The sequence below is a fragment of the Neohortaea acidophila genome (assembly GCF_010093505.1).
Source record: "Neohortaea acidophila strain CBS 113389 unplaced genomic scaffold BDY17scaffold_7, whole genome shotgun sequence".
NCBI classification, from domain to species: Eukaryota; Fungi; Ascomycota; class Dothideomycetes; order Mycosphaerellales; family Teratosphaeriaceae; genus Neohortaea; species Neohortaea acidophila.
In genome coordinates, this window is record NW_022985516.1 from 694,403 (window position 1) to 712,010 (window position 17,608).

The 17,608-nt window shown below is 55.4% G+C and overlaps 7 protein-coding genes across 7 annotated transcripts; 1 reads left to right on the forward strand and 6 right to left on the reverse strand.

The window, feature by feature from the left end:
- Window positions 1-334: 334 nt before the first annotated feature.
- BDY17DRAFT_299871 (uncharacterized protein) lies at window positions 335-2,338 on the reverse strand. Its single transcript, XM_033733968.1, has 2 exons — window positions 2,309-2,338; window positions 335-2,105 (listed from the first exon to the last, which is right to left on the reverse strand). The coding sequence occupies exon 2, from the start codon at window positions 2,070-2,072 to the stop codon at window positions 612-614; it is 1,461 nt and encodes a 486-aa protein (XP_033588455.1). The 5' UTR covers window positions 2,073-2,105; window positions 2,309-2,338; the 3' UTR covers window positions 335-611.
- A 116-nt stretch (window positions 2,339-2,454) lies between these two features.
- Window positions 2,455-4,296, reverse strand: BDY17DRAFT_299872 (alkanesulfonate monooxygenase). Its single transcript, XM_033733969.1, has 3 exons — window positions 3,561-4,296; window positions 3,347-3,501; window positions 2,455-3,271 (listed from the first exon to the last, which is right to left on the reverse strand). The coding sequence occupies exons 1-3, from the start codon at window positions 4,116-4,118 to the stop codon at window positions 2,548-2,550; spliced, it is 1,437 nt and encodes a 478-aa protein (XP_033588456.1). The 5' UTR covers window positions 4,119-4,296; the 3' UTR covers window positions 2,455-2,547.
- A 138-nt stretch (window positions 4,297-4,434) lies between these two features.
- On the reverse strand, window positions 4,435-7,740 carry BDY17DRAFT_253168 (Nrap protein; the record flags this gene model as incomplete). Its single annotated transcript, XM_033731319.1, has 1 exon — window positions 4,435-7,740. The coding sequence occupies one exon, from the start codon at window positions 7,738-7,740 to the stop codon at window positions 4,435-4,437; it is 3,306 nt and encodes a 1,101-aa protein (XP_033588457.1).
- Window positions 7,741-8,201: 461 nt separating this feature from the next.
- Window positions 8,202-10,126, forward strand: BDY17DRAFT_253388 (pyridoxal phosphate-dependent transferase; the record flags this gene model as incomplete). Its single annotated transcript, XM_033731335.1, has 3 exons — window positions 8,202-8,273; window positions 8,330-8,424; window positions 8,479-10,126. The coding sequence occupies 3 exons, from the start codon at window positions 8,202-8,204 to the stop codon at window positions 10,124-10,126; spliced, it is 1,815 nt and encodes a 604-aa protein (XP_033588458.1).
- Window positions 10,127-10,202: 76 nt separating this feature from the next.
- BDY17DRAFT_325397 (uncharacterized protein) lies at window positions 10,203-11,267 on the reverse strand (the record flags this gene model as incomplete). The annotated part of the gene is made up of 1 exon (XM_033737353.1): window positions 10,203-11,267. One exon carries the CDS (start codon window positions 11,265-11,267, stop codon window positions 10,203-10,205), a length of 1,065 nt encoding a protein of 354 aa, XP_033588459.1.
- A 385-nt stretch (window positions 11,268-11,652) lies between these two features.
- Window positions 11,653-15,318, reverse strand: BDY17DRAFT_317582 (putative DNA repair protein Rad18; the record flags this gene model as incomplete). The annotated part of the gene is made up of 3 exons (XM_033736114.1): window positions 11,653-12,159; window positions 12,217-15,111; window positions 15,277-15,318. 3 exons carry the CDS (start codon window positions 15,316-15,318, stop codon window positions 11,653-11,655), a joined length of 3,444 nt encoding a protein of 1,147 aa, XP_033588460.1.
- A 695-nt stretch (window positions 15,319-16,013) lies between these two features.
- Window positions 16,014-17,491, reverse strand: BDY17DRAFT_299880 (uncharacterized protein). The gene has a single exon (XM_033733970.1). It carries the CDS (start codon window positions 17,190-17,192, stop codon window positions 16,122-16,124), a length of 1,071 nt encoding a protein of 356 aa, XP_033588461.1. The 5' UTR covers window positions 17,193-17,491; the 3' UTR covers window positions 16,014-16,121.
- Window positions 17,492-17,608: the final 117 nt, after the last annotated feature.

The window sequence follows — 17,608 nt, forward strand, 5'->3', positions numbered from 1 at the left end:
CGGTCCAACTTGCGCTCGCTCTCGACCAGCAGGAAACCAAGAACGAGGAAATGTTGGCATTCATTACCGGCGTTACAACAAACTTAATCGACCCTTGACGCCCACTCCATCTCGCGATGCATGTGTACATACGGCATGGTCACATCCATCTGCGCTCGTTCGTCCGATCGCCAGGACGGATCTGTTTTAACGTGTTTTGTTTTTCTTGTGCTTTTGCAGGGGGCTGGGGTGGGGAAATTAGAAATGGGAAATGGCAACGGATGTCCTCCTTCGAGTCTCTCTCTTTGTGTGTTTGTACGTGCCTAATTAGGGGTGGTATATAGGCTTAGAAATGACTTCAAGCATGCTCTTTGGTGTCTTCTCACTTCCCACGTCACGTGATTGTTTCTCGATTGATGCCGGTAGGCAAGCAGAGGATTGATAGGCACGTCCACACGAACTGTGGCGGGAAATTCGTGCTTTCTATGTTTACTTGCCCGGATTTACGAGCTCTTCATCAGCATGAGTCTGACACTCAAGTCGAGGGCTCGATTTCGCAATGCTAAATGCTGCGCTAATCACTACCTGTACCCACAAAAGGCACGGTCGTCACGAAAGCAAAGCCAGCCCATTCACCTCTTTGATCCACCCACGGCAGCAGCCAACTCCTCCCTCAGTCTCGCATCGACATCCCGCTGCGTGACTGCCGCCGCACGCGTGGGCGCCGGGTCAATGGCCATGGGGTCGGAAGCGGCGTCGTCGTCAGCGTTGGGCACTTGCCACTGCTGTTGCATGATTTGCGGGTCGACGGGCATGTCGTACTGCGGGAGTTGGTACTGCATGGGCGCCATGGGCGCTTGCCGTTGGCGTCGTTGCTGATGCTGGGGCTCCGGGTCGTCATCATCGGCGGCGGCGAGGACGACTTGCGGGTGAGAGGTGGTTGGTGAGGCGGAGGACTTGGCGGCAGCGGTACTATCGGCTGCGCCGGCTTTGGTGGCGCGCCGGTCCTTGGTGGAGGATGAGGGTTTGGGGGCGGGGTCTTTGCATTCTTCGCAGTTGCGGATGGCGGCGCTGACGGTCTCTTTGATGCGCACCCAGTGGTATTTCTCGGCGATGCTGGCGGTCGTCTTGTTGATGCCGCCGTGGCTGAGGGCGTGCATTTGTCGCGCGATTTCGTACTGCTTGTGTGGGTCGCTGATGACTTCTTTGCCTTTGAGCATGAGCTTGTCTTCCTCGCCGTCGTCCGGGTTGGAGTTGGGGAGTAAGCGGTAATGCGTGGCGGCAGAGCGTAATCGAGACTTTTCTGCACGATCAGAGCCGTTTGGGTAGGTGCCGGTCTTCAGATAAAAGCGGATTTTGTCGAACCGCTCTTCGCTCACGTACTCGTCGCCCTCGCCACCTAGCTCGCGGCCGAAGATGATGGCATCGACGAATTGATCTGGGAAAGATTTGAGGTTCCCACAGCCCTTCACCCGACCGATGCGTTTGAAGCCCAGAGCGTCCCATATGCGTAGAGAGGCAACGTTCGTTTCGTAGACCAGGTTGAAAACGCTGTAAGTGTATCCCAGTTTCGGTGCCCAGTCGAGGTAGCATTCGCCCATCAGCCTGCCGACTCCTCGATTTCTCGCAGCATCACTGACGAGGAAGCCGCCGTTGCACACGTGACTGCTGCGTCCGGGGTAGTTGGGCTTGACGTAGAAACTGCCCAAGCACTCTCGCGCCCACTCCACACCCCGCTCTTCCATCTGCGTCACCTCCTCTACACTCTGCACCTCGCCCATGATCATGATGGCGCCAAAGTTGGCGAACCAGTAGGGGCCGAAGGACGACAAGGGCATGGGCTCCATCATGGGGTATGTGTCTCCCTTGTCGATTTCGCGATTCAGCAGCTCGCACAGGTAGGCGGTGAGTTTCGTGGGGACTTCATTAGGCGAGGAGAAGGGGATGAGGGTGGCTATGGTCACGCGATCTCGCAGCGTTACTTGTCGGACTGCGATCTCGGGCGGAAGGGGGCCGTAGGGCATGGGGTACGGTGCATCGCCCGAGATGCGGTAGATGGCGGGCGCGGTGGGGTCATCGAGCATCGCCGGCATGGTGGAGGAGGCGGGAGGGGTTCAGCACTGCGTCTACATTGTGCATTAGCTCTCTCGCATGGTTCTAGAGCAGCCGGCCTTTGTCGCAGCAGCGATGGAAGAGGTGGAGGCGGGCTTGCGCTGGTCTGGGCGGCTGGCAACCGCCATCGACACCGTGTCATTCCAGCAGCATGCTTTGGACGACAGTGTTCCAACAGAACGGAAGGATGGCTCGATGAGAAGGGAGTTTGACGTACCAGTGGGATGACGTTCTCGCGTGCTTGGGTTGTTCTCAGTCTGCGATGTTGATTTCTCGTCACAACGCGAGTTGGACAGTTTCGATCACGCTAGCCTGATTGGGACGCTGAAATACTTGGCATATCTCGCGATGAGCATTGGGTGAATCTAGACATCGACGAGACATACGCGAACACGAGCGAGCGGAGTGACTTGAGATCATCGGAATTGCGACACGACTCCGAGAATCGCCATGTGATTATCTGTCCTCGCCGTTCCACTTGAATTGAAACGCAGGATGGTCATCCAGAACATGAGGCTGCCCGAAGAACACCTCCCGAGCAGTCGCGCCCTCCTTCGCGACTTGATTCTTGAACAACCCTCGCTTCGACAGCTCCGGCAAGAGAAACTCAATCATGTCGTCAAATGAGCCCGGGTTGACGATATGGCTCAAGTTGAAGCCGTCCACCCCGCCAACCTCCACCCATCTCTCCAGTTCGTCCACCACTGTTTGAGGACCACCAACGACTTTCGGAATGACTCCACCGAGTAGTAGGTATTCGGCGATTCGAGACTTATTCCATTTCAGGCCCTCGCTCCCCGGCACGGTGTCTGACCAGCGATTGACAATCGATTGCACTGCCGGCGCCTTTACGAATCTGAAGTCTTCGTCGTCCGAGTAAGTGGACAGATCAATGCCCGTCCAGCCTCCAAACAGTGCCAGGGCTCCTTCGCGGTCGCCGTAGCGTAGGAAATCGTCCCTCTTCTGTTCTGCTTTTGCGTCTGTCTCGTCGATGATGATCGTCATTCCCGCCATCATTTTGATGTGGCTCGGATCCCTGCCGTTCTTCTTTGCAGTCTCTCGCAGTGCATCTACGGACGCTCGCACTTTCTCCGGAGTCTGACCACCAAGAAAGACGGCCTCTGCGTGCTTTGCACCGAACTCCGTCCCCGCTTTGCTGGTACCTGCTTGAAAGATGAAGCTAGGACGTGGCAAGTGTCAGCAAGTCTTGCATTGAGGACCTGCAGTCGACGGGGTTGGCAAGTTCATGACATACGGCGTCCTTTGCGGCGAGGGCTCGCAGATATGCGGCCCAGGCACGTTGAAATACTTTCCCTTGTGGTGAATCTCTCGAACTTTGCCGGTCTGCGCAAACACGCCAATCTCTTTGTCTCTCACCACCGCATCATCAGACCAACTGCCTTCCCACAACTACAACACAAGACATTAGCTCTCCGTTGCGTTCATCGAGCATGCCCCGGCACCCGTACCTTGTACACCACATCCATATACTCATCCGCAATGCGATACCGCTCATCATGCTCAATCTGCGTATCCAGCCCAAAATTCCTCGCCGCGCTATCCAAATACGACGTGACAATATTCCACGCCACACGGCCCTCGGTCAAATGATCAACAGTCGAAAAGCGGCGCGCAAGCGCATACGGCGCATCATACGTCGTGCTAGCCGTCACGCCGAAAACGAGATTCTTCGTCACAGCCGCCATGGCAGGGACAGCATAGAGCGGATCGTTGACAGGGAACTGAGCACCGCTCTTCAGCGCCGGGTTCACGTTCGCGGGGCCCTTGTAGACGTCGTAGGCGCCTAGCGTGTCGGCGATGAACATGCAGTGGAAGCCGGCGGTGTCGAGTTTGGTGGCGAGCGACGTCCAGAAGGAGAGCTTGTTGTAGTCTGCTGTTTGGTTGCGGGGGTGGTGCCATTGGCCTGGGGCTAGGTGGCCGGGCGTCGTCATTACGAAGGCGTTGAGGAGGAGCTCTTTCTTGGGCGTGGAGGAGCCATTTGTGCTGGGGTGGTTGTTTGGTGCCATGTTGTTGTCTCTTTCGTTTGGACTTGTCGAGGCAGCTCAGACGTTGTTGAAGACAGAGATAGTGTAAGTGAACGGCCTCTCTCGAAAGAGGGCAAGAGAGTGCTGACCACGAGTGTGCGTTTCATGCTTTCATGCGTGGATGGCGTGATACCGCTTTCGGAGCTTCAGCCTTGTCGTCGACAGCTGGACAAAATGTGGAGCCCACGACTCACACAACTATGAACAACATCTTCACATAGCAGAAATGAGCACGCGGAAGAAACCATTGTTGCACGAGACCTTGATCATACAGACATCGGTGCCCTGGCTCGTCAGACTATCTACGATTGACCTCAATCGCCTTGACCAAATCCCCACCAATCCTCGCAATCTCCGCCAGAATGCCCTCCCGATTAATCTCGGCCCGCACATCCTCCTCACCCTCAGATCCAATCCTGGGAATAGTAGAGTAGCCCAGATTCAACTTCCAAGCCCGATCAGCCGTCTGCGGCTGCCACAGCCCAGCAAGCACAGCGCGCTCCTCGCCGCCCGAGAAGAAGAGAACAGCAGCGCCAAACAAAGCCTCTACCTCCGAAGTAAAATCTCGAAGGGGCTGGTAGCCCACGCGAGAAGCGTCGGTGTCGACGTCGAGCTCTAGGTTCTTGAAAGCGGAGCTGCCATTCGACTTGCGGGAGGACTTCGCGTTGAGCATGAAGTCGGAGTTGAGGTGGATGACGAAATCGAAATCGGCGAGGGGCGAGGCGAATAAGGACGCAGGCTGAAGGTCCAGGCCTTTGTCTACAACTTCTGCACAAGCTGCTCGGGCTAGTGCGGTCAGTCGGGCGGCTACGACTTTCTGTGGTCGTCCATCGGTCCAAGCAGTGCCGTCCTGATCGACACTAGAAGCGCAGAAGAGGACGACTCGGTTCAATGCCGGGTCTAGTTTCCTCCACGCTTCGAATTTCGTTTGGATGCTCTGGACTTCGGGCTGCTTGAGGTCACCGCTACCGCTGAGATCGACTATCAGTGGTTCGTTGCGCCAGTCCCAGCGTGAGATCCAGTGCAGAGTTCTCAAGAACCCAGTCTGCACGCTCGAGGGAGCTTGCCAGGGCCAGGGCTGGACGAAAGTGCGGGCAGCGAGCATCTCAATGACTGGGTCCGCGACGTGGTTGTCCAGTAAGTGAGACGCAAACCATTTCTTGAGTAGGCGAATCGTGCCACTCAGGGCCGGATACCGGCTGCACAAGCGCGCGATGGCCTGAGTAAATGCAGGCAGCTTCACGTAATCCCGCCTATACTTCGCGAGGCCGAGGGCTGCAACCTCCTTGGTCCGTGGGTCCAATGCTTTGTCTTTGAGCCTGCGTTCCAGCAGTGTCTGTTCTCGATCGTGGTGGATGCGAAGACGGAAGGATGCGCCTGAGTCGTATGTCACATCCAAGAATGCCTGGTTCAAGACGTCGTGCTCCCCGTTCTCAAGACCTACACGTGCCGTAGCGGTTTCTGACGATCCCGCGAGCTGAGAATGGATGGTCAGCAGAAAGGCGATCTTTGTCCTTTGGATAGCAACAAGATCGTCGGGCCAGCGGGCAGATCCTTCGAATTGGAGAACGACATCAGCGGGGATTTGCTGTCGTTGATTGCGAATCGAGGTTAGTGATGTCGATCGCAGCTGGGCGTCAGCAGGCACGATCTCCCGAATCGACAGAGGCAGACCATCTAGACCGCGAAGGTCGGTCTCAAACTGTCGGAAGGCCTCCAGAGATCCTTGAGAATTGGTATCCGAGGCAGTGCCGGAGAGAAGTCGTGCGAAGCTCTCGCCCGCGATTTGTACGTCCTTCTCGACGCGCTCTCCCAGGTGTTTCGAAATGGCATAGCGAACGATCTGCTCAAAGACCGATTGCCCGCTCTCTTTCGCACTCCACACCAGGCTTTCCAGGATGCTTCCATCTTTGAAACGGCGCAACTCCGCCTTTTCGCCCCAGAACTCTCGAAATTGAGCTGCTTCGGCTTTCTTTTCTGCCGGAGGCCCGTGATCAACGGTTCGATGCACAGTGGCTGGATTAATGACGAAACCGACTCGAATCTCTCCCTCAGACCGTTGCGTAGGGTCCGCGTAATCGACTCTCCATGCCTTGGAACGATGAGCCGTGATGCTGATGAGGTTCACCCGATCACCGAGCGCTCGCTCGAGAACCTCGTACAGTTGCCGGTACTTTTGCAACGGAGCTTGGCCAGGGCTTGCATTGTCTGGTCCCAGGAGGCCTTTGCTTAAAGCCACGACGTAATCGTATCGATAGAGGTCCAGATCCTTCCGCATGATGAACGCAGCTTCGAAGCCATCAAAGTTCTGGTCGCTGAGCATACTCAGCGTGGTCCTGGCTTCAAGGCGAAGTAAACGGTAGGCCCAAGGCGTCATCTTGAAGAGTAAGTTGTGTTGTCTTTGACCATCCCACACTATAGGCGCCCCACGTCCCGTCGCCTTGACATTGCCGCTTGTCGAGCCAATGATGAGCGGCTCCTTGCTGAAGTCCCTTGTTGCCAGTAGTTGAAGCGTAGCTTTCAACAGCTGATAGCTGCTATATCCGCTACCGAGGATCGGCCGAAGATTGCCCTCGCCTGACAATAGCAGAGCCATGAACGCGCTGAACTCGAAGAGTCCAAAGCCGCCAGCCTGAATGTCTGATCCGAGCCCGCGTTGGCGCAACCAGGTATTACCCAAGATACAAGCGTCCACAAAGGCTGCGCAATCCTTCGCAGCGGAGTGCGAAAGCTTCAAGTAGGAGGATACAAGCATGTCTGAGCGGATGGAACTGTTGTAGAAGGGCGTTGCTATCGCCCCACCCTCCGATGAGTTGTCGACGGCATTGCGCACGCAGTTGCGATCCGGGAGAAGTTTCTCGGGCGGAAACACATCTGCTGAGGTGGAGAGCAGAATGTTGATTTCCCATTTCGAAGACGAGGTCTTGCCTTTTGACGAGCTTTTGTGCGCGTTAGGAGCGACGACAATGATTGGCTTGAAGGGATTGTCGTGGTGGTATTTGAACCGAGTGCTGTACTCTGTCTCGCACGCCGATTGTAGAGCAGCAGCTATAACAGCCAGGTAATAGGCTCTCTTGTAGAAATAGCGGTAGTTCAGGAAGTCCTTGTCTTGGAAGAGAGCCGTGGGCATTGTGACGAGCATGTCAATTGCCGCCACTGCCTCGACCCGACTCGCTGTTTTCAGGGCATAGCTTCCAACGACATTGATACTGCTCGGCTTGCTGTATTCCAGCTTGTACTTCGCATCTTTTGGCGGGCGGGGCTCCATGAAAGGGATGACGACCTTGCTCGACATGAGCAGGCCGCGCTCTGCGTCGTCCACTGAAAGAGGGGCACCAGCTGGGATGGCCTCGATGATGCCTTTCAGCCGATGCAGTGCGTTCTCTGCTGCCGACTCTCGAGCGCCGTGTCTTGGTCGTATTTGGGCAAGCAGCTCATCTACCTGGATCTTAAAGGTGTTGCTCTTGAAGGTGCCGGAATTGTATGCACTGTTTTCACTTGCGCCGCTTTGTGAAGGCCTGGCGCTCCGGCTGAGAGATTTCTGCGTTGCGCCAGTCTCGCGTGGTACTTTGCGCGGAGTGACAAACTCTTGCTCGCTGCTCATATCCTCGTCCTCGTCCTCGTCCTCTCCAGGCTCTTGATCATTGAGGTCTGCCGCATCCACTTCTTGTTCGTCCACATCTTCCTCCTCCAGGCTTTCGCTCTCGTTGAAGTCTTCTTGTGCACTGTGGAAAGATAGGGATGAAATGGATGCGCCATCAATTTCATCCTCTGGCGACTCGTGCTGCAACTTGCGCCTCTTGTTGGTGGGTGCCATTGTTGCAGAGCACGTGGAGTGTCTTTCGAGTGCATCGACTTCAGCAATAAATTGAGGTTGACATTTTTTTAGAGTTGCGGCGCGGCGCGTGGGAGCGGCCACGCGAAACGCAGGGACCCTTTGCCCGATCTCGGTGAAAGGTTGGGATGAAATTATGAGAATGAGTCCAACCACATGTCATACCAACCACATACCCACGACACAATCCCGTTTCCTTCTGAGTCGTCCTCGTCGCTCCCAACTCCACGATGCCTGGAGTGCCGGTTGAACTCCCTTTCAACAACACACTTGGAGAGACCGTGCCACCAGATACTCCACATGTAGGTCCTCCACTTCTGACTCGCGATAAGAAACGTGCAACTGATCGCGTGCTCAGGCCGTAAGCGTCTCATTACCAACATGGCGCTCCAATGTTGGCTACGAGGAGGGCGAGCAATGGGTGTTGGAGAAGATGCAATGTGGCTATCCAAGGTTTCTGCAATCGCCAAAAGCAATCATCATTCACTCTCGACTGACTTGGGGCAGATTCTTCATACACAAAATCATACAGCGACTGGCGAGAACAATCGTTGAACAACATGGTGCACCCGACCAAGACCTTGCTATGCTATTTCCCACAATCACCTGCGCAAAACGCTGTGTCGCCTTCATCTCTCACAACAATCCGTCGCTCGAGCAAAGTCGACTATGCATCCTTGAGTTCGTCCCTGTCGAATCGAATGCTTCCCAATTCGTGCAGCCGCATCTATGTGCGGTCCTGTACCCCAAAGAACTATGGCCGACAGCTAAAGCTTTCTGGCAACACACTGGCGAAGGCATACAGAGTCGCCGCGCGGAATTCTGTCTCCAAGCACTCGAATCGAAGACCATGGTTCTTTCAACCCCTCAGTCATCCATCATCACTCCAATCGCCAAGGGTCCAAGGCGATATCAACGATTGTCCACCGACAAGACCTTATCAAAGGGCTCTACTACCCACACCAACGGAAACACTCCAGAGAGAAATGGCGTTGCAGTACCCGACTCTGCTCAATTCGTCGAAGAACGATTCGGCCGTAACCTCGACGTGACTTTTGCCTCCCAGGCGAAACTGGCAGTTCGAAAACGCATTGCAGGGAGCCTGACAAGTCAGGCAGAGCTGCCAGATTCACTGAATGACGCAACCGACCTCTCACGGCAGCGTAGTCGAGACGTACCTGGCTTTTCCGTTGACGATGTCTTCCTCTACCCCTGTGGTATGAATGCCATCTTTCATGCGCATCTTGCTCTTCGACTGGCTGTTCGAGAAGACAAGAGCGTCATGTATGGCTTCCCGTACGTCGACACTCTGAAAGTGCTGGAGAAGTTCGGCGCAGGGGCTGAGTTTTACGGCCATGGCAACGCCGCCGACTTGGACCATCTCGAAAAACGGTTGGAGAATGGCGAACGCTTTCTTTCTCTTTTCTGCGAATTCCCTGGCAACCCCCTGCTCAAAACACCCGATCTCAAGCGCATTCGATCCCTTGCCGACAAATATGACTTTGCTGTTGTCATCGACGAGACGATTGGCAACTTCCTGAATGTCCATGTGCTGCCATACGCCGACATACTGGTTTCAAGTTTGACCAAGATCTTCAGTGGAGACAGCAACGTCATGGGCGGCTGCATGATTGTAAATCCACGTTCACAGTACTACAACCGGATCAAAGAGCACTTCAACGAGCACTACGAGGACAACCAATTCGAGGGCGACAGCGTCTACCTCGAACGCAACAGCCGCGATTTCGTCGGTCGAATTCAACGCATCAATCACAATGCCGAGTTGATTGCCGACATTCTTCGATCACACAGCGCAGTGAAGCACGTGAATTATCCCAAATACAGCGACACTAAAGCCTTCTACGATGCCTGCCGACTACCGGACGGAGGATACGGGGGCCTGCTCTCTGCTGTGTTTCACCGCGTTGAGGATGCAGCGGTCTTCTACGACCATCTCGACACGCAAAAGGGCCCGAGTCTGGGGACGAATTTCACCCTGAGCTCACCCTTTGTCTTGCTGGCCCACTACACCGAACTGGATTGGGCGGCGCAGTTCGGATGCGAAGTCAGTCTCGTCAGGTTCAGCGTGGGCTTGGAGGATGCGGACAGACTGCGGACGGTATTTGGCAATGCGCTGGCCGCCATTCCGAGCTGAGAAGACGTCTGTGTAAAGAGATAAATTAATCTCATAGGTTCGTGGAGATTCAACATCCGCTAATGATTCGCTGCTGCTATCGGTGCCATCGCAGCTCCTGCATCAGCGACGGAGGCGTCTGTAGCACATCGTACCCCGCCACATCGAACAGAAAGTCCAACGCCTGCCACGGAGAGCCCACATCTCTGTTCTTGTCGACGCGGAGTAAGCCTCTGCTCACCAACGCCGCCGTGGCCCCATCAACCCACACCTCGCCCACCGAGAGCGTCAAACGCAGTGCCGCCTTAGCCTGCCGCGCCGCAAGCGGCTGGCGACATCCGAACACTACAGCCTCCCATTGCCGTCTCCAAAGGCTGTTCAACTCGGGGTCCAACCGCCGGGTCCAAGACGTGATCAATTCGAAGCGCTCCACGTCCGTCTCGGCTTTCAGCAGAGTTCTCAGCGCACTCAAGTTCCCCAGTACCAGCATCAGCCGGAACTGATATCGGCGATCTGACTCTCCTACTCCGTACGCCAGCGGCCGGCCTCGAGTGCACTCATAATCCGGCCGATCGAGGATGTAGTTATGCAGCCAGCAGAAGAACAACCAGAATTTGTGCGTCTGCAGCAGCTGCTCAGGAGAATAGGAGTCAAGAATGCGACTCTCTGCCGCGCGCAACTCGTCATACAACGTGTCAAAGTTCTCCGACCCCTGTTCGTTTCCAACACACCGCAGCACCGCCTCGGCGAATTTCTCCAGGTAATGCTGCACCGTCAACAACAACGGCACGAGCTTCTCCTTCAATTGCGCCTTCACCAGCACCGAGAGCTCGGCGCGCGAATGCTGCGGATACACATCCAGCCGCTTGAGCGTGACGCGCAGGACCTCGCGCTCGATGAATTCGCTCAGCAGCGCTGCCGTTTCCGTTGCCGCGTCGTGGCGGCGCTGCTGTTCGACGGCGTAGGTGAAGGTCGGGGTGGAGGGGAGGGGGAAGAGGGCGAGTTGGTGAGGGGCGAGGTGCGCGTGGAGCCAGTGGCGCAGGATGTCGCCGTGGGAGAGGAGGCGATGCAGGGCTTTGCAGGTTTGGCGGAGGGAGCAGAGGTCGGGGAAGGTGGCGGTTTGGAGGATGGAGGTGTGGATTTCGGTAGGGAGGGATAGCATTGTTTTTCGTTTTGTGTGATGGAGATGTGGTGGAGGAGCGAGCGTGTTGCGAGGATGGCACGGGTGATCAAGGCACTTGCGCTGCTTCTTTGGCTGCTCCTGCTTGTTCATGAGAATGCACTTGTCTGCGTGCCAGCCCGTCCATTGACTCCGCAATACCGTCCTCACCATGTGGAGACCGAACCAAAGCAAGTGGACAGCCTTGCCGGCTGGACGCGATGGTCAGCAAGTTGCCAAGCTATCTGGTACGGCACACGCCTACGGCGGTATAATCAAGCTCGCTCAAACAGACTCAGAAATGTAAATGCAGCTCCTGAAGCACCGGAGCGTTGGTATCATCAAACGAAAGTCTCCCTCCTCACACCCTGCCCCATCTCAACACCCCCTAAGTCTGCGTCGCCCCAAACGGCAACACAGTCTGGCCCCTTTCGGGATCACTCATCTTATGCACCCTCACATCGTCCCCCAAGTCCACATGGTTCATACTCTGCGGCGTGATGAGGATGAACTGCCTGCCCACCGAGCGCCTCGCGGCCGCAATCATCATGCTCATACTCTGCGCGCGATTCACCGAGTCCATAAACACGTCGAATTCATCGAGGCAGCGGATCGGCGAGCCCATGGCCTCCCAGATTGAAAGCAAGAGGCAGATGGTGGAGAAGGACTTTTCGCCTCCGCTGAGGGTTTTGGTTACGCGGCCTGCGTCGGAGGTTTTGGAGAGGTCGGGCTCGACGCGGATTTCGAGGAGCTTGTTGGCGTGGTCGATGAGCACGCGGCCGCGGAATTGGCGCTCGCTGAGGAGGTAGCCGAAGTTGATGCGCGCACGACACGAGATCAAGGAGCGGAAAAGACCCCAACGGCGGTAACGGTACTCCAGCGATCGTCGGAGCGTCTATCCAATATGTTAGTTTCCGTCCTCGTAGCAAAAGTCGGGTGCTGGACAACTTACGTCGGCGACCTTGCTCATATCTTTCAAGGTCTTCATGCCATCCTCGTACTCCTTTCGCGCCACCAAATACGCCGTGTTGAGCTCTTCCTCCGACCCGCCCATCTCCTTCATCGCTCGGTCCTTGTCTTTCACCAGCTTGTCGAGCCGCTGATCAATGGCAGTAGCAGTGAGACCTCTTTCAACCGGCATCCTCTCGGCAATCCTCGAGGCTTCACCGATGAACAACTCAACTTGATTGCGTTGCGTGTCTCGCCGCTTTTCGGCACCGTCCTGTTCCTCCTGCGCATCGGCAATGTGCTGATGTGCGAGATTCTTCTCTCTCAGGGCGTTCTGGCGAGCGAGCTCGGTCTGGTGCACACGCTTCTCGGCACTGACAACTCGCTTGTTCGCTTGATCGAGCTCGGCTTGCGCCGCATCCAGGCGCGTCTTGATCTCCTTCGCGATCTCATTCAAGCGGTCCATCGCATTGACCATGTCGATGTAGGATGCTTGTCCCGCCTCGTGCTCGCCTTTAGCTTCCGAGAGCTGATGCTCAAGCTCTTGCAGTTTGCCATGCTGCGGGCGACTGGCATCAATCTCCTCTTGCTTGGCCACGACCGCATCCTCGGCGCGCTGAGAGGCAACCAGAAGGTCTTTCTGGCGTCTCTGAAAGGCAACGACATCTTGCTTTGCCTTGACAGCGGCGTTTTGCAACTGTTTGACTTGCGCCTGGATGGCTGTGACATCTCGGCCAGCTTGCTCCACATCTTGCTGGGCAGATGCAATCTGTTCGGAGCGATTCGACTGCATCCGTGGGACGTCCCATCTAGCAACCGGACTGGATTTCGCGGCACCTGTTCTGCTCCAGTCGAAACGCCAGCCAGCTCGCTTGTCGTTATCGTCCCAGCATATCACACTCTTGACATTCTGTGGGCGGGGACCTGCGTAGGCGAAGTCATAGGCTTCTTTCCGGTCCTGGATCAGAACCGTTTGTTCGATGGCCTGGTTGATGATGAGCTGATTGCGCACATCATCGTTGTCGATTTCCAACACTCGGAGAATGGTGTCTACGCCTGCTCGCGGCTCTTTGCCAGTCGTGTCGAGTCTTCCTGGTGTGCAGATGAGAGTGCCGGGAGTGCACTTGACTCTCGACATGATCTGACTCAACAGATCCGCGTCCTCTTTGTTCGTCACGACAAAAGACTCCAAAACACCACCGAAGGTGCGCTCGATATGTGATGACCATTCCTGCTTGAGCAGCTTAACGTGATGACCGACCGGGCCAACGGGCTTCGAGCGCCACCGAGTCTCTCTGTTGATCTGACGGACAAGGTTTTCCATATTGGGACGGTACCCGTCGAATGGTGACTGCTGCTCTGCTTTCGCCTTGTTCAATCGTGTTTGAAGTCGTTTCAACTCGTCTTCACGCTGTTTTTGCTGAGGTCTGGCCTCGTCGTGCTGCCTCTCGGATTCAGCCCTTTTCCTTTCAAGCTCGGCGATGCCTGTACCATGCTCCATCTGTGCCAGCTTTGCCTCTTCGGCCGCATGCTTCAACGTCTCCAGTTGGTCAAGCCGAGCAGCATGCTCCGGACCTTCGGCATCAGCAAGGCGCTGCTTCTCCTCATTGACGGCCTTTTCGTATTTGCGGACGTCGCTCTTGGCCTTGGTGATGTTCTCTTTCATAGTCCGCTCCTCAGTTTTGAGCTTGAGAAGCTCTCCCTTGTTGGTATCAAAGGCGTCCTTTTCAAGCTTGTGGTTCTCAGTGACAGGCTCTAGCTGGGTCTGAAAGTCGGAAAGCGATCGTTTGGCACCTTCCCAGGATTGGTTGTGGCCCTCATAGACGCCATCAACGTCCTCGGCGGCATTCCTCTTCTCCTGCACCCTGTCCGCAGCCTCGGAAACACTAGCCTCGCACTTCTCGAGGTCCCGCTCCTGCTCTTCAACTTGTGCCCACGCGTGCATGCGTTGTAGGTCCTTGATCTTCTGCTTGATTGTGTTGATCTGCTCCACACGCTGCTTCTTCCTTTCCGCTTCTTCGAATTTGCTCTTGAGGATGCTCATGTCTTGTTCGCGAGCATACAATTTGTGACTGATGCCGTCAAGGGACTCCTCGAGGAGCTTGTAGTCTGCGTCGAGCACTTCGAGACACGTGCCACGGATGAAGAATTTGTACTTGTCGCTGGATGTGCTATTAGATAGAAACTGGCGGGCCATGTCTTGGGTGAGGACGTTGATAGGATTGTCGAGTTGGAAGGCGAAGAAATCGAGGATGTCGTCTAGGTCGGCCTTTTTGGAGCTGATGGGCTTGTCTTGGTCGTTCTTGAGCTTGAACCCGCTTGCTCCATTGCGTGAGAAGTGACGCTCGACCGTGATGCTCTCCCCATATAACTCGGGTTTATATGCACCCTCGCCTTGGTTCTTGATCTTGACAGCGAGAGTCGCGTTGTCTTCCCCCTCTTTGATCAGATTCTTCAAGCTCGCACCACGGTTCGTGGCGGTTGCTTTGCCTCCCAAACACATGGTGAGAGCGGTGAGGACCGCACTCTTCCCGCTTCCATTATGGCCGATGATGAAGTTGATGAGCGGACCGAGCTTGATGCGTAGCTTGCTGTGACACATGAAATTGCGACAGTAGACCTCCTCGATGATTCCCTGTTCCGAAGCCATGTTCTCGCGGAGCCCGCGGAACTGCTTCTCCACGATCTGGGTGGCGCGTAGGTCGTCGATTTCGCCATCTTCGTCTTGCACGAATTCGGAGATGCCGCGGGACGCTCTTGACGCTCGACCGGCATCGTCGCTGTTCTCCTCATCATCGTCGGAAATGACTGAACCGCCGTTCTCGCGCGCCAAAGCAACTTTGGAGCGTTTGGGCCCGCCGCCCTGGCGCAAGCTGGAACTCGCGCTTTCCACTTCCACCTCACCGTCGAGATCATCGGGATCCCTGCTGCGCTTCCGGGAAGACATGATCACGGCCTTGGTGGTGTGCTTTCTCCCGTCACGAGAGGGCACAAAGTCGTGGCGAGACGTGGTGTTGAGCAAACAGCTTCAAGTTTGGAGCGGTAGTGAACTTTAGAGCGTCACGCGAAGCAAGCACGCGTCGTGAAGATTAGTCAGCAACGGCATTCATCACGTGCGTGCACTCCAGCCTTCCATGACCGACTACTTTGAATTGTCGTGCATTTCGACATTTGTGGGAGAAAAAGTACAAAAACGAAGTCACCTAGCCAATTCTCAGAGGCTCGAGCCGAAGTGTAATGGCTGCATGTTGCTACAGTGAGAGACTGGCGAGATTCGAACCAAGATCAGGACAACGTGTTAGCACGTCGTGGCAAAAGGGAAGGGCCCATAAGGACTAACGCAGAGTCCTAGGGACATAGCGTTTACCGAAGTGTCAATTGAAGCTACTTCCCTGACTACTTGCTCCGAGAAGATCCTACATATGCGTTGGTCATTCCGCCAAAGCTGTCGCCTGGATCGGTCACCCAATACGGAATGTTCAGCCTTCCCAGGCCCACTAGAATGACCGCGGCAAGTCATCTGGTCACAGCACGATTAACTAGAGTTCACGCAGCAGTACCATTCCCGTCCACCGTGATCTTCCAACTGCTTTAGGTTATCATGTCGTTCGTAGGTTGTGTGCAAAATCAAAGTCAACCCAGTCCTCATGAGTTCTGGACAGTGCAAAATGGTAAGCAGCCTGCTCAAGGAGAATCGAACCAACATCCGGACAAAGTACAATATAGCAAAAGGGAAGGGTCCATTCGGACGAACGCAGAGTCCTGCGGACAAAACGTATACCTTCGAATCTTTTGAAGCTACTTCCCTAATCACTCGCTCAGAGAAGATCCATGATATCCGTTGCTCGTTGTTCGCCGAAGTTGTTGCCTGGATCGGCCATGACTCACGCCTGGCCCAATACAGCACGTTCAGCCTTCCCCGAAATCGCCATGTCCGGTGCTCCTTGCGTGTTGCACCGCCCAATCCTGCCCAGTCCCGGTCTGTTGACACACGTTACACTTCACAGTGAAGCCATGTGTATCGGTGAAGTAGTGCCTTCCCTGCAGAACTCTACACAACTCTCTCGCGGCCTCGAGAGCACCGCCGTCGATCTCGTCATCGCCTGTCTTGACAACGTCAAAGACCTTCCTGTCGAACTCCGGATCTGCTCCGGCATAGGGTGCCACGGCGCAGACATCATAATGAATGCCGGAGTAGACGAGGATACAGCGCGTGGGCTGCCCTTCGTTGAACTTGTCGATTCGCAAATCCTGGACATTGATGCTGCAGATTTCGATGTTGAAGTGTTGGCTTAAGATGGCGAGCTCGATCCCTCCGCCCCAGCTGTCTTCTCGCTGAATCCAGCGACAGTATGCGGTTGGCTCCTTCTCGAGCAGACCTTTGGTGTAGAGTTCTGGATTGGCTTGAATTGTTTGTGCCACCACGCTACGAAGCTCGGTCATGCCGTCCAACGCAGAGCCGAGGACCGCGGAAGATAAAGCCCGGAACATGCAGCTGTTGTCGTCGGGCATCACTCGAAGCACCATCGAACCGTCGAGCATCGGCACTGGTACCTCCGGCGGTTCGCTTTCCACGTCTACTCTCGGTTTTCTCGTCAAACCTAGAGGCTGTTGAGGGAAATCACCATGCTTGTGAGCAGGTGGTGAGATAAGATCCCGCGGCGGCAGAGGTTTGACGGCTGACGGTTGCGGCTTTGCCTCTGCAGTCGGATTTGACATTTTGGATTGGATCGCTCTCGGCTTGACGATGAGTTGCTCTCCATTGAGGTTCTGGGGCAAGTCGGAGATTTGAGTGGTGCCGGATATTGACTCGACATTTAGAGGCTGAGGAGGATAGCCGTAACTGAGATCGAAATCTCCCTCGACTCCAGTGTGCTTCGATATTTGTCCGAGCAACTCCTGCCACGTTGCAGACTTATCGATTGTGATGGTCGCTACGCCTTCCGGACCTCGGGCTCGCAGACGAATGTTGGTTGACATTGTGAGCGAGACCTGGTCGGATGTTGAGGGGACGAGGAGAGCAGGCAATACGCAGCCTGGTGTTCCAAATACCTTACTTCGAGAAGTCGGCCAGCCGGTACTGAATGGAGTCGTTCGGCTAGCTTGTTGGGTCAGATGTTGGGGTCGATGAAGGCGACAGTGTTAGTGTTAAGACCGTTCCTTGATCAGGAACTTTCGCAATATTATAGCCCGTCGCTGTTCGTATCTGATAAAAGATGGCGGGTTTCGAAGAGCGTCTTTGATGTTTTCGACAAAGTGAATGCAACGCCACTCCATGGCAGTTCGGTAGCGCCTTCTGTGGCTGACGGCCGTCCTCTTGGCTTAGCTAAGCAGCTGCTCAGGCACGAAAGTTTGGCGCGTCCTTGCTGCGGCGTCTTGAGAACAACTGACCGCGA

Coding starts and splice junctions, on each gene's coding strand:
- BDY17DRAFT_299872 (XM_033733969.1), bottom strand. CDS start 4,118: ATGGCACCAAACAACCACCCCAGCACAAATGGCTCCTCCACGCCCAAG. Junction 3,502..3,560: donor ATATGGATGTGGTGTACAAG/GTACGGGTGCCG, acceptor CTTGTGTTGTAG/TTGTGGGAAGGCAGTTGGTC. Junction 3,272..3,346: donor CCCTCGCCGCAAAGGACGCC/GTATGTCATGAA, acceptor GCCACGTCCTAG/CTTCATCTTTCAAGCAGGTA.
- BDY17DRAFT_299880 (XM_033733970.1), bottom strand. CDS start 17,192: ATGTCAACCAACATTCGTCTGCGAGCCCGAGGTCCGGAAGGCGTAGCG.
- BDY17DRAFT_299871 (XM_033733968.1), bottom strand. CDS start 2,072: ATGCCGGCGATGCTCGATGACCCCACCGCGCCCGCCATCTACCGCATC.